The 14,516-nt window shown below is 40.8% G+C and overlaps 1 protein-coding gene across 1 annotated transcript; it reads right to left on the bottom strand.

The window, feature by feature from the left end:
* Positions 1-485: 485 nt before the first annotated feature.
* On the bottom strand, positions 486-2,103 carry c1ql1 (complement C1q like 1). The gene is made up of 2 exons (XM_077219613.1): positions 1,551-2,103; positions 486-773 (listed from the first exon to the last, which is right to left on the bottom strand). Exons 1-2 carry the CDS (start codon positions 2,067-2,069, stop codon positions 594-596), a joined length of 699 nt encoding a protein of 232 aa, XP_077075728.1. The 5' UTR covers positions 2,070-2,103; the 3' UTR covers positions 486-593.
* Between the last annotated feature and the right edge of the window lie 12,413 nt (positions 2,104-14,516).

Raw genomic sequence — 14,516 nt, 5'->3', positions numbered from 1 at the left:
ACAATTCCGATTTTTCCTCGCACTACTGAGTTTATATCTCACAATTCTGAGAAAAAAAGCAAAAATTAAAATGGTAAATAATTGCAATTACTTTTTTTTTTCTTTTTTTTATTCTGTTGCGGAAACAAGCTTCCACGGGTAGTGCATTGCACCTAATTTTTATTCAGCAGTTAAAGGATATAAAAATATTGAGTGTATTGCTTTCATTTCTCCTCTAGGTTAAGTGAGATCAATAGTTTGGATTTCCTCTCACAGCTCTCTGATCTGAAGCCCTTTGCTTTGTGCGAGACAGGGCTGTTAACACGCGGTGACTGAAGTGGTGTTGAGTGCGTATGTATGTATGATACTAGTTTATCATCCTCAGTGTCCCTGAAGTCCAAGACTAATATCAGTGCCAGTGCCCTGTGAAGTATCTCGTCAAGGTCTCAGCCTTAGAAAATGGAAGGATTGATTCAGCATTGAATGAAAAGTCTGAGTCAGGCAAATTGCCAAAGAGTTCATTCTTTATTCAAGGAAACACACAAGAGTCTGAATGCAGAGGCTTCCTTTAAACTGACAGAAAGAGTTTAAAGTAGAAAGGAATCATGTTAGTCTCAGATTTCATACAGCAGGTAACCAGAGAAGGAACTGAAGCGGCTTTGTGAGTCCCTCTTGCCTACTTCACTGTTGTTCAGCTGAACATACACCCGGTCTCCAGCTTTCAGCTGCAGTACTGCACTGTTGCTTGCAGTGTCTGTATGCAGGCTGTCCACTGCCACTGCACTCGCCACAATCTGGAACACACAACCCCGGAAATGATCAGATTTATTACACTGCACAAAAAGTGTGTCCTTAATATTTGAGTAGTCTTCAGGAACCCAAAGGGGGTGCTAGAGGGTCAGCAGAAAATTTGAGAATCTCTCTCTCTCTCTCTCTCTCTCTCTCTCTCTCTCTCTCTCTCTCTCTCTCTCTCTCTCTCTCTCTATATATATATATATATATATATATATAATTAAATTGTAGTGCTTTTGAACTTAACTTAGAATATTTGCCAAACTTGAGATTTTTAATTTTTTTCATTCTGGCTTGAAATCAAGTGCGTTTTAACAGAAATAAATTGATAAATATGTATGCTTATTTAAACATTATAAAACATAATTTTAATTGAATTGATGTATAAACCTGAAGCTAAACATTTTCAAACATTATTTCAATAGTGTGTAGAAAAAAAAATACTTATTTCAAAATACCAATATAAATAAGATTTTCCAGACAGTATTTTAATAACTTGCTTTGGATTTAGTAGCCTACATTGGCAATTACTTAACTTAATTATATATATATATATATAATATAATATTTATTTGCTATTAACATTTATATTTATATCAATTTTAAAATGAATATTTACATTCATTTTAACATTTATATAAACATAATATTTTTGCTATTAACATTTATATATATATATATATATATATATATATATATATATATATATATATATATATATATATTATATTTATTAGAAAATCCCTGCAAAATGGATAATGTTAATAAGATAACCTTACCGTTTGGTCATTAAGAACCAAGTCCACTCGTAGGCTTTGTCCAGACTTCATAATGTGAAAATTGAAGTAGTATACTCCCGCTGTTTTACAGGTAAAAGCTCCAGTCGACGAGTCATAACCGGCTCCCAGATTAGTTATCACATCGTTAAACTTTAACACATCATTCTTGCTGAAGGCTTCCTGCAGCGCAACACTGAACGCTACACCTCCCTTACTTGAGGAACCTACAGCTGAGGGTCCAGGTAGGCCAGGAGGACCTGCTTTACCTGGAGGTCCAGGTGGACCAGGAGGTCCTGTTGCAGATGAGGTGAGAGGGATGACAAACCCATTGCTCCGCTCATGTGAACGGTCTGAGGAAGGGTCACACACGATCCTGCAGGATCCAGGGAGGGTCTCACAGACGCCTGCTTTGGTCAAAGATAGAAACGTGAGGAGAACCGCAATGCAGTGCTTGGCCATGATGAAGTACAAGTGAGAAGATGATGAGACTCCAATGTAAAGCCCATGGAAAAAAGTCATACAGATTTTAAGCTGTGATTGATTGAGTTAGCTGATGGTCACATGATGGAGTTGAGAAATTGTTTGTCATCTGAACTGCAAAAAACAATTTTAGTAACTTCCCTACAAGTCTTACGAAACTGTTGTTGTGCAACAATGCTTTCAGAAGATCAGACCACTGACATTTCTTATATTTGTACAAGTGATGAACCAATATAAATATTTTGGTACCGAAATGCCAATAATTATTTTAATGTTGTGGCTGATAACTAATACATGGTCGATATTAAAACTATATATTATTTTGTCTTCCTAAATGAGAAATAAAACACTAAAAACTTAAATCAATTTTAAATGCGACAAGTGCATTTAGGCATCATTCACAACATTACAATATACAGCCTGAAAAATGGATATTCGTTTAGATTACATTTAGCAGTGTTATTAAATAAGTAGTGTTTTTAATGATTAACACTTTAAGTGATAATTAAATGATGGCAAATGTAATCTAAGGTCCTGTTTACACCTGGTATTAAGATGCGTTTTGGGTTTATCGGATCACAAGAAGACGAGAGAGAAACATAGGCCTACCCGTTTACATCTGGTGTTTTAATCCGTCTCTTTTGTCCAATTTCAAACACTTCTGTCCTGATTTCTTTAAGGGGAGGGTCTAAGGGTGGGTAAATGTATGGGCTTTTTCATATCTTTCCATCTAATGGACGAAATAAGCTCACGCAATTTACATATGAACAGGACCGGAGACGACGGAAAAACGTATGGAAAGCAGCTTTTGTTTCTGCTCTGACAGCCAGAAAACCATTTGGAACGCTGTAGCTTGGAGTGCGTGTTAGAAATCAATAATGGTGAGAGAACATTGTGCTTGGTACGTTTTTCAACTCCAAACCAAACTTGGGTCTCCTGCCAAAGTTTGCAACAAAAAAAAATTGTTTAAGCATTATAGCATGCGGGAAAAAGAGATAGCTTTGGGGAGCTAGATATGATTTACAATTGTCAGAATGTTGCAGGAATAATTTGGTTAGTGATGTAAATATTGAGCATCCATATGCACAGAATCACATTATATATACCCTCAGCACGCCTAGAAAATGTCACTGAAAATAAAAATTCCCAAAATGTCAGCTTGAATGTCAAGATCTACAGCTAACATATTCAAACACTTCCACACACACATAAACCAACACGGTCACAACATATATTAGAGCAGCATGGATTATGTATATAAATGAAAGGTTATACCTCACCTCAGTACACACACACACACACACACACACACACACACACACACACACACACACACACACACACACACACACACACACACACACACACACACACACACACACACACACACACACACACACACACACACACACACTTTAATCAATGTATGCATAGAACAGGAACAAAATCATGCCAAGAATTTTTTTAAATATAAGAAATATAATATACTATAATACAATGATAATAAAAAATTTGTTTATCAATTTATCTTGATTAATAAGAAAAAAAGACAATCATAGTAATCAAGAAAATGTTTTGCAGTTTCAAAGTATTGACTGTTACAAATAAGTTTTTTCCGGGTAGAGTATTTCCTTTCACAGATACCCTTCAGACTTTCAGTTCTGTAATGCTAAGGAATTTTAGACGTTAAGCACGTTCTCTTTGTGATTGCTGTGTGTGCTATAACAGCTGTGGAAGGATCTGTAAGAGCATGCACAGTTGTCACAATTACTGGAATAAATACTGTTTAAACCCAGCACAGAGAATCTCTGTGTCTGCATTTTATAATCACCACAACTCTTTTTTGTTTCAACAGAATTTCCCCATAAGATTTAATTAGTTGTCATCGATTAAAGGCAGTTTGTGAAAAGACTGCTTTAAGAAGGACGAATTAAACATGATCATTTTAACAAAACAGATCTTTAGTGAGGAAGAATTTTCTGCTCTTATAGATTCCCAAAGGATCTCATTAAGCGCTTAACATGGTACTTTTAACATTCACTAAAGCATCCAGAGAGAATGTGGCAGAAGAGGGAAAGTAAAAGTAAGGGATCTGTTAAAAAAAAAAAAAGCTGTTTACACAGAATTTGTCGCCCCATTTAATAAAAGAAGTCTATCAATCAATCTTAAAGGAATAGTTTACAAAATAAAATAAAATAAAAATAAACATTATGGCATAATTTACTCATTTATTCTCATGTTGTTCCAAAGATGTATGACTTTCTTTCTTCTGTGGAATATAGAAAATATTTTGGATCCATTGTTTGAAAAAAAAAAAAAAAAAAACATTACAGAGGACCTATTATGCCCTTTTACAAACTCTTGATTTCGTTTTTGTAGTCTACTAGAATAGGTTGTCAGAATTTAATGTTCAAAAATTATTTTATTTTCTCACACCTTACATAACACCTCTTCCCAGTCTGTCAGTAACGCTCTGTTTAGTTCTGGTGTTTATGAAGGCCCTCCTTCCGAAAAATACAATGTGCTCACAGCTGGATCAGTGTCTTGTGACTGGTCAACCTCTTCTAGCGTGTTTCAGAAATGTCGCAGCCCTTTGTATAGTCTTAAATATGCTGTCTTCTGAGGATGCACTCCAAGGTAAGAAAGGCATGTCCGAATCCACTGTTAGCTTCACTTCCTATCTCCTGGGCAGAGGTCGAGTTAACCGAAAATTTTCCATCATTGACGGAATTTTTCAGCACTGACGGAAAAATCTGACAGCTGTCCATTATTTTCCCAGATACACCGAGGGTGATCTGATTGTAACTTGTAATTGTAATTCTCACTCCTGTCCATTTGGTGACGAGTGTGCTCTTGCTGACTATCAAGAATGGCTTTTCTGAGTTACATGACATTGTTTACAAGCTGTTTTACAGTCTGTTTTATTGACGTCTTTCTGCGTATGAGAGCGATTACATAAGAGACATGATACGGATTTCGGTAAGTTGGACTGTATCTTTCAATGTATTTTCTGATGTTCATTCATGTGTATTTCGTACTGTAACTTAGTAAAGAGGAAGGGAAGGTCGCGTTGACTCGCACTTCGCTTGAACAATGGCACATCTCTCGTGAGAAAACAGCGCCAAAACTGCATTTATTGTTTGAATTTTGTGATAAAAGGGACAGAATTAGAAAGCTGAGACTTTTTTATATCAAAAGTAACAATGCACAAAGATTATTGCGATTTATTGGACAAATATTCATGATGAAACCTGAAAAGTGACCCACAGTCTCTGTTCAACTTTCTCTTCATAAATAGGTTAAATGAATGCACAATCTAGCCTATATGCTTGTCCTGTAAGTTCGTGAATAAAAATGAAAATGTGAACAAAAATCGTACAAGGTTACTAACGGAAACTTGCGTAGCTATACGCAGTGGGAAAACTCCTTTTCTCGAGAATATTGAAGCCATTATTTTAAAACGCAGTGCAGCTGCATAGAGAGCAGAGAGCAGAGCGTCTAGTTCGTTTATTGGCTGTGCTGCAGCAAATGCACGAACCTATGGCGAGGCGGCTGAGATGCGCGAACTAATCGGGTCGCTTCGTGCCCAGGGCGCATCAGAACCCGACAGAATGGGCGTGGCTTATGCCTATATAAGCAGACCATTTCGCCATAGAGTAAGGTTAAATCGACTGAAGCGACAGCACCTAAGCCAAGTGTAATAGCACGGCAGGTTACGCAATAATCGTTCCCTACTCTCAGGGAACCGAGGTTACGTTAGTAACTGAGTACATTCCCTTTCGAGAATGTTCACTTTGTAGTGCGTAGCTATACGCAGTGGGAACCCATTTAAAAAAAACGTGCTATTAGCTAGCGACTACGCCCTGAACCATTACCTGAGGCTAAGTAGCCCGAGGTCAGTAATAAAGTTTGAAAGCCACAATTCAACCGAGGACCAGTCAAAGGTAGGGCCCTTTAGATAGAGAGTACCCGTGCCTGCAGAGCATGGACCTCTAGGTTATAAAATCTCACAAATGTGGACGGTGAGGACCAGCCTGCCGCCGCACAGATGTCTTCGATTGGTACACCACTGGACCAGGAGGAGGCCGTGCCTCTATTGGAATGAGCTCTAACACCTATGGGGCATTAAAGGCCCATGGAGGTGTAGGCTAGAGAGATAGCATCTACTATCCATCTAGAAAGTTTGTTTTGTGACCGGAAGACCTTTAGTGCAGCCACCAAAACACACAAAGAGTTGTTCCGACTGTCTGAATGTGGCGGAGCGCTCCAGATAAATTATGAGAGCCCTGACCGGGCAGACCATATTCAAATTATTATCATCTTCTGACGGGGGAAGAGCTGATAGCGCTATCAACTGGGCTCTGAACGTTGTTGAGAACACCTTAGGAACATAGCTGTGTCTTGGTCTGAGCACGACTCAAGGCATGCAGCGCTTACAGATAGCGCTTGCAGGTCGCTTACTCTTTTGACAGACGCCAGCACTAGCAGGAGTGCGGTTTTGAGTGGTTTAAGGTCCGCCGTCTGGAGTGGCTCAAGTGGGGGTCCCCTAAGGACCACGGATAGGTCCCAGGAAGGAACAAAGGGGGGCCGAGGCGGGTAGAGCCTTGAGGAAACCAGGTCACTTTTCCCCATGGAATGGCCGGCCACAGGGGTGTAAAAAGCCGCTATGGCCGCCACATATACTTTCAGCATGGAGGGGATCCTGCCCGCGTCCACCAGCTCCTGAAGAAAGGAAAGTACTAGAGGTACTTCACAAATGTTTGGGTCTACGTTATGTGCTGCACACCAGCTTGCAAACGCTGACCACTTGAGAGCATAGAGGTGTCTGGTAGATGGTGCTCTAGCTTCAATCATGGTATTTTGGACACCCTCTGGGAGGTCCCTGGGTACCCATTGAGGGGCCATACATGTAAGGCCCACAGATCTGGGCGTGGGTGCCAGATTGACCCGTTCGCCTGAGTAAGGAGGTCCTTCCTCAGCGGTATAGGCGAGGGAGCTGCCATCAGCAGTTTTGCCAGGTCTGGAAACCAAATTTTGGTTCATTGTCATTCAGCATTGTCTTCAGAGGCGGAGAGGTCGACCTCTGCCTTACCAAAGGTGCTCCATATCATGTGAACGGTCGGAGGGTGGAGAGACCATTCCCCTGGGGGGACATTGTCTCTGGATAACATATCTGCGCCCTGGTTCAGAATGCCTGGTACGTGCACTGCCCTTTGTGAGCGTAATTTGGCATGTGCCCAAATGAGGAGTCTGGCTATCGCGTCCAAGCTGGCCAATCTGAGGCCGCCCTGGTGATTTATGTATGACACCACTGACATGTTGTCCGTGCGAACCAGGATGTGGTGTCCGGCAAGATCTGGGAGAAAGGTTTTCAAGGTTAAATGAACCGCTCTCATTTCGAGGCAGTTGATATTTAGGCACTTCTCCGGGCTCGACCAGAGGCTGGAGATTGGCCTGCCCTCACATGGTGTCCCCCAACCCAAGTTGGAGGTATCTGTTGAAACCACTTTCCTTCTCAAGACCAATCCCATGTCTACACCTGACTGGTACCAGTCGGTGCGCTTCCAAGGGGTCAGGGCTCTTTGCAAGTTTGATCCTGAGACCCAGGCATTCTAGATGGCTGAGGAGCCAGGATCTGTGAGTAAGGAACTCGCTCTCCGATTGGGCCAGAATGAGCCAATCGTCGAGGTAGTTTAGGATGCGCATTCCCTGTTGTCTCAGGGGAATAAGCGCAGCATCCATGCATTTCGTGAAAGTACGGGATGCCAGAGACAGCCCGAACGGTAGGACCGTATATTGATAAGCCCGCCCCTTGAAGGCGAATCTCAAGAATGGCCTGTGGTGGTGGGATATTTAGATATAAAAGTAAGCATCTTTCAGATCCACTGACAAAAACCAATACCCTGGGCGAATTTGCGCGAGGATTTGTTTGATTGTAAGCATTCTGAATGGCCATTTCATAAGGGCCTTGTTCAGGTGTCTGAGATCTAGAATTGGCCAGAGGCCACCGTCCTTTTTCGGAACGAGGAAGTAGCGACTGTTAAAGCCAAACTCCCTTAATGATGGGGAACTGTCTCGACAGCTCCTTTCATTAGTAGATTTGACACTTCAGTGTGAAGGATGCGAGCTGCATTGCTTCCCACCGGTGTCCCGGCTACTGTGCAATAGTGCGGGGTTCTGCGAGCGAACTGGAGCGAGTAGCCTCCCTTTATTGTTTTCATTACCCAGTCTGATAGGCCTCGGCCCGTGTGGCTAGGGGTTGAATGAAATCTGACTGCCCGAACTTTGGGAGCTAGAAAAATATTATTTTCTAGTGTGTTTGGGTTTGCTATAAAGGCATCTTTTGTTATCAGTGGCGCATGCTTTGTAATGGGCCTGGTGACTGATTTTTGAACATTTCCAGCCGGCCGAACTGTGAGGGGGGCTGTAAGGGTAACACTCAGTTCTTGCTCTTTTTGAGCTGCTGTAAAAACAGCGTTTTTCTGCAGTGGTGCATGCCTTACAGGGCCCCCATTGACTGCAGTTATATGGGGGGTTAACAGAAAAGTTTTCTTTTTGTGCTTTATTTGGGTCGCTGTTAATACAGTGTTTGTTTGTAGGGGTGCGTGTTTTGTAACGAGCCCATTTACTACAGTTAAAACATTTCCAGTCACCTGAACTGAAGAGGGGACTGAGAGATGTGCACAAGCTTTCTTAGAGGGAGGTCCGGCTGCGGCGGGACTTAAACCCTTTTTGGGCAGAAAATGTCTCATGGCCTGCGATGATTTTTGTGCCTCAGTGAAGCGCTCGGAGAATCCCTTCAACGCTGGGCCGAAGAGGCCGGTAAGGTTTAGCCAGAGGTGGCGCTCCAGCACAACCAGACTGGCCATACCACTGCTGATCACCTGGGCGGTGGTTTTTGTGACGCGCAGGGCCAAGTCAATGGCGCTGTGCAAGTCCCCAATGGCCTCAGGGTCCGGGCCAGTCTCCTCCAAAGAGCGGATGAGCTTGACCTGAAACACTTGAAGTATTGCCATAGTGTGCAAAGCTGATTTAGCCTGGTCGGCGGCGGTGTAAGCGCGACCAGCGAGGGCAGATGTCATTCCGCAGGGCTTGGATGGGTGCATCGCCTCAGTTCTCCATCCCCTAGGCGGGCAGAGATGCGCGGCCACAACGTCCTCTAGGGGGGCAATATGTTATAGCCCTTTTCCTCAGTGTCGTCGATAGTTTTCAAGCGCGCTGAGTTAGGGGCGGGCCATGATTTGGTCAGCTCGTCGTGTACCTCAGGGAAGCAGGGTGCTGGTCTTTGACGAGGGGTCTGCTAACGCCCCGGCAGAAACCACCCGTCGAGACGACCGGCCAATCTTCACCCTCAAATGCAGCCAGAGACATGCTGTCATTGCCATCTTCCTCAGATGCGCCAAACGAAACGAGTCCTGCCGCTATATCCGTTTGCAAGAAAAGCACTGGTGAGGGGGTTTCGCGAGGAGAGAGCGAGGCACTAACACACACTAACAAACAGAAGTAGCTGAAAAGGATATAAGGCTTCTCTTTTGCCAGATGGCCATAGGTTAATGGCGATTCAGGGGAAAGGGAAGGTTGAAGGTGCCGCGTCCGCTGATCAGGTCGCTTATTCCGCTGCAGGGGCTCGTCGAAGGCGAAGGCGAAGGCTCGGAGATCAGCGAAGAAGGTGTTCGGTGAAGGAGATTAAATCTGACTCTATGGCGAAATGGTCTACTTATATAGGCATAAGCCACGCTCATTCTGGCGGGTTCTGACGTGCCCTAGGTGCGAAGTGACCCAATTGGTTAGCACATCTCAGCCGCCTCATCATAGGTTCGTGCAATTGCTGCAGCACAGTCAATGAGCAAACTAGTGCTGCTTCTGCTCTTTTAAAATAATGGCTTCAATATTCTCGAGAAAAGTAGTTTTCCTACTGCGTATAGCTAAGCAATACGAAGTGAACGTTCTCAAAAGGCAACAGAGCTTTTTATCATTAAAATGTTAACATTAAAATGACGAGCAATACTAGATTATGACGGACAATGCGGAAATCTAACGGACAATGCGGAAATCTAACGGAAAATGCGGAAGTCTAACTGCTCCTGAGATACCTTCATCTAATGCATGTAAAATGTAAAAAATTTTGAAGGCAGCATGGATGTATCTGTCTTTGATATCCCAGAATCCTGTACGTTTCATTCTGTGACAGTTCACCTAAAAATGCGTATGTGTACATTTTTGACATTACACTAAAGAAAGTTTAAAATGTAAATGGTAAAATAGGTCCTCTTTAAGACATTTAACAAAATAGGCTACCTTCTTTTATGTTCTACCAGAAAGACTCGGGAGATTAATTGAAAAGCTGTATACATTTATTGATAGCTCAGCAAGCATAACTTTATAAGTTCTTTGGCATAGGCCCCGTCCTTAGCGAGCAAAGCGAGGTTAGCCGAATCTGCATGTCCCGCCTGAGATGAAGGCGGGGGCGCAGCCGACCCCCTGGAGGTAAGGAAGGGACCATCCTGGTGGTGGTGATGGGGAGGATGGAGGGGAAGGTACCATCTTGGTGGTGGTTGGGGAGGATGGAGGTGAATGGCAGCGTCAGCATCTGCGAACTCAGACAAGTGTAAGTACCAATCTTTTATACTGTGACTGTTAACACCTGATTGGATAGGAATGAGGTAATGCATGACGCGCTGATTGAGTCTTCCTGACAGAACTTAAGCTAAAGCTTTCATTTCTTTTAAATTGGATTAAGTCATTACACCTCAGTTTGTCATTGACATAAAAGTATGTACATATCAGGTTGAAACAGTCCTGTAAATGTCCCCTCAGCAGGACGCTTTTAAATCCCACAGTGGGACTTGCTTGATTTGTCTATAAATCTGATTTAATCACGTTTCTCTCTATCCACCCTTAGCACAGCGAGACACATCATTTTCTTTTTACTGCCAAGTGCAAACATTCAAAACGTCTCCAATGGCTGCTGTTCATGCCAAAGAAATATCTGCTTCATTGAGATGATTTACGCAGACACTGGGAATAAAGCCGTGCGGGTTGGCAACTAACTAGCATTTTATTCTCAAAAGAAGATCTTTTTTTGCGGCCCATAATAAAAATGATGCAATCAATGAAACCCTTATTTAATGTGCTGTTTCGGCCCCTAATGTCTGAAGAGTCTTCACAACGGCGATGTGCCTTATTAAAACAGAAAAGTTAGCAGAAATCTTTATTGCTTTGAGACTATGAAGGATGCTTCTCTGCATTGAAGCGAGCGAGAGAGAATGGTGTGAGATGTATGGGGTCTCATCAGATGAAGATCACATTATCTCTCTGCTAGTTTCTACAGTCTGGATCAGCCTGCAGGCAAGCTTTGGATAAATGCAAATGTTTAACAAGATTTTGGAGTCTCAGGTGTAAAGAAAGTCTTTATAATCTCACATCTTGTTCTATATATTGTGTAATCTTTCATAAATGCTTTATTTGCAGCTGAGACGCTACAATCTTATTGAACATTACAGTGAACACGAGGTACAGTGGGTTTTCTATTGTGAACTAACAGACAAAAAAGTATCATGGCATGTTACATGTATGTGTTATTTTGGTAGCACTGATTTAATATGATACGTTTTGTTAATGTTTTGAATTAGATTTTAATTGTTGTTAATTTTTTAAAAAGAATTTGTTATTAAAAATGTCTATATAGTTTTTTTTATTAAGTTTAAGTTTTAGTTATTTTAGTATTTCAATTAGAACAAAACAAGAATTTGAAATGTTGCATTGTCAACTAGCTGAAATAAAATAAATGTATTTTAATTTCAAGTAATTGAGTTTTTTTTTTTTTTAAGTGATTTTACTTTGAGTTAACTGTAATGATCCTGGCATGTATATTCTTTGAGGTGTTACCTTGAGGCGAATGGGCAGATTATGCTGTGTGTTTTTGCTGCCAGATGTATACTGTTAAGGTTTTTCAATGTAGCACCTTAAGAATAAAATCATTTTTCAATGTGTAGGGCTTTGGAACTGACTATATGGTTCTTATTTGAAATGTTTTGTTTAAATTATAGGTTCATCAGATCTGTGTATTTGGCTAATATCTGGGTTCCTTAAAGGAACAGCACATTGCTTCTGACTACATAAAAAAAAAAAAAAAAACTTAAACTTTTAAACTTAAAAATGTTTTTCAAAGGTGACAGCCCTGAGTTTGGTTATTATGTCATATAGGCCTACCAAATGTGTATTTTGGACACAGATTTTATTTTTTATGGCCACCAGGTGGCACTGTTGTTCCTTCGTTCACACTTTATCAAAACACAGGGACTGCTGTGAAAATTTTTCACAAATAGGTGCTATACATTATTTATTTGATTGTGAACGAGGCTGACTTAGCAGCAATGATGAAATCTAAAACCAAACTTTTCTTCCTAACATTCACATCATCCCCATGTTCCCCTATCATGTATTTCTTAATATACTGGGTAAAATATTAAACATATCCATTTTAAAGATTCATATCAGTTGACTTTCTTTTAACAGAACTTCACAATTAAAGGGATAGTTAACCCAAAAATGAAAATTCTGTCATTATTTACTCAACCTCAAGTTGTTTCAAACCTGTTTACATTTCAATGTTCTGCTGAACACAAAGGAAGATATTTGAAAGAATGTTAGTAACCCAGCATCTCACCCCCCATTGACTACCATAGTACTCCCCCCACCCTCCCCCCTTTAGATGAATTGACAAAAATCAGTTTGATATCAATATTTTAAAATACTAAGTTATTTTTGACATCCTTGTGGCTGTCACCATTAGGCTTCTGTTTGACTTTCAGTTTGTTTTGTTTTGCCACGTGTGTTCCCCAGTCTGAGTTTCCCGCCACCAATCTGTTTCCATGGACACTGATCACCTCCCTCACAGCTGCCTGTCATTTGTAATCATCATCACTGTGTATTTAAGTTCCTGCCTGTCTTCAGTTCAAGGTCCGGTATTGTTTGTGTGTTACACTTTGTTTTGTGTTCACACGCTGTTGCACCCGTTTGCCTGTCTTGTGTATTAAACTCGTTGTTGGATTATACCTGCCGCTCCTGTCCTTCCCGAACCTCCCCGTGACAGTGGCTATGACATCTGACCAATGGCTAAATTTAGATCTTCTTTTCATCCTTTTATATGTTAATTGTTTTATTTCCATCCTGTTACATTCATCCAGTTAGGAATTCTGTTAATTTTCTTATACAAGTGTGGACAAAACTAAATACAAAATTTAATGAAACAAAAAATCTAAACAAAACAAAAAGGTCTGCTACAGTTTATCATTTTTCATCTTCTGTAAATGACAACACAAGCATTAATTTTTAAAGGTTACATAGCTCAAACAGTAATTCATAACAGGAATTATCGGTATGACTTCCATCTACCTCATACACAAAACTATTTTTTTCTATCTGTCTCTGCTTCTCTCTTTTGCCATTTTTTGATCGAGTACTCACATTACTTGACGAATCTCTACCTAAGATATCTGTTTAAACAGCCATTTATTAAAATCAGTGGGACTGAATATGTTATTAAATGATATCAATCAACATGACACCAGTCTGAAACCAAGGTATGGTAACGGCTTCCTCTGATGCTCTGTCAAGACTATGGGATGTTCTCTGCATGCGGTATTAGGATTGAGAAAGACAGTTGGCGGTATTCGGACTGCTGGGTGTTCACACACCATCGTTGTTCATCAGATACAGCTTGAGAAACTCAGGGAGTGTATTACTCTCACTGGCTGTTCTTTTCTTTGTGTGTGTGACATTGCGAAAGTGCTTGAAGTTACAGAACAGAATCTGTTTACTTGAATGTGTGTTTTCACAATAACACTCTATGGCAAGAATCCACAGTCAGAAAGAAACACAGACAAAGAAAAAGACCAGCTTCAGCTGCCTGTCAACTATGGCAACAAGGTCATGTGCAGAAATCAACACAGGCTCATTGGAAAAGCGTACCTCTGGCAACACTTTTGCAAAACGCAAAATACGTACCAATACATACATATCACTGCAGTTTCCAACATAAATTAACACTAGAGGTAGTAAACAGCAATCATTTTCACACACAATTATGATTACAGGGGCATATTATAGATTAATAAAGACTTTTTCTAACACGGCTCCTTGCACAATTATGTTATGACCTCAAAACACTTTGTTTACACTTACACTTGAGCATAGTGTAAGATTTGTAAACTAATATATTTTGGAGTTCGCATCATTAAGCTCTCAAACACCATATGTTCGGTTTTACTGATGTACAGCTTGTTCGGTAGATTAGCTGGTACATAATTGTATTTGTGATAAGGAGAGCTTGGGTACGAATCCCATGAAAGACGATTCATGATAAAAGAGCTCAAAGACAAGAGTTCAAAAACAAGCTAAAATGCCATTGTTATGGTTGTGTTTTTATGTCACATTTGATTTTGTAAACACTATCAGGTAGGTTTAGGGTTTAGTGTAGGTGTA

This window comes from Siphateles boraxobius, unplaced genomic scaffold, assembly GCF_051911475.1.
Source record: "Siphateles boraxobius isolate OS27281-9 unplaced genomic scaffold, OSU_SipBor_1 8, whole genome shotgun sequence".
Taxonomy (NCBI): domain Eukaryota; kingdom Metazoa; phylum Chordata; class Actinopteri; order Cypriniformes; family Leuciscidae; genus Siphateles; species Siphateles boraxobius.
Note: the sequence above shows the minus strand (reverse complement) of the source record. Positions and strands in the feature narration are given on the sequence as shown.

What these genes read in the sequence shown, in the direction of transcription:
- c1ql1 (XM_077219613.1), bottom strand. Translation starts at nt 2,069, where the DNA reads ATGACTTTTTTCCATGGGCTTTACATTGGAGTCTCATCATCTTCTCAC. An exon ending in TGGTTCTTAATGACCAAACG is followed by an intron (nt 774 to 1,550) that starts GTAAGGTTATCT and finishes TGTGTGTTCCAG; the next exon opens with ATTGTGGCGAGTGCAGTGGC.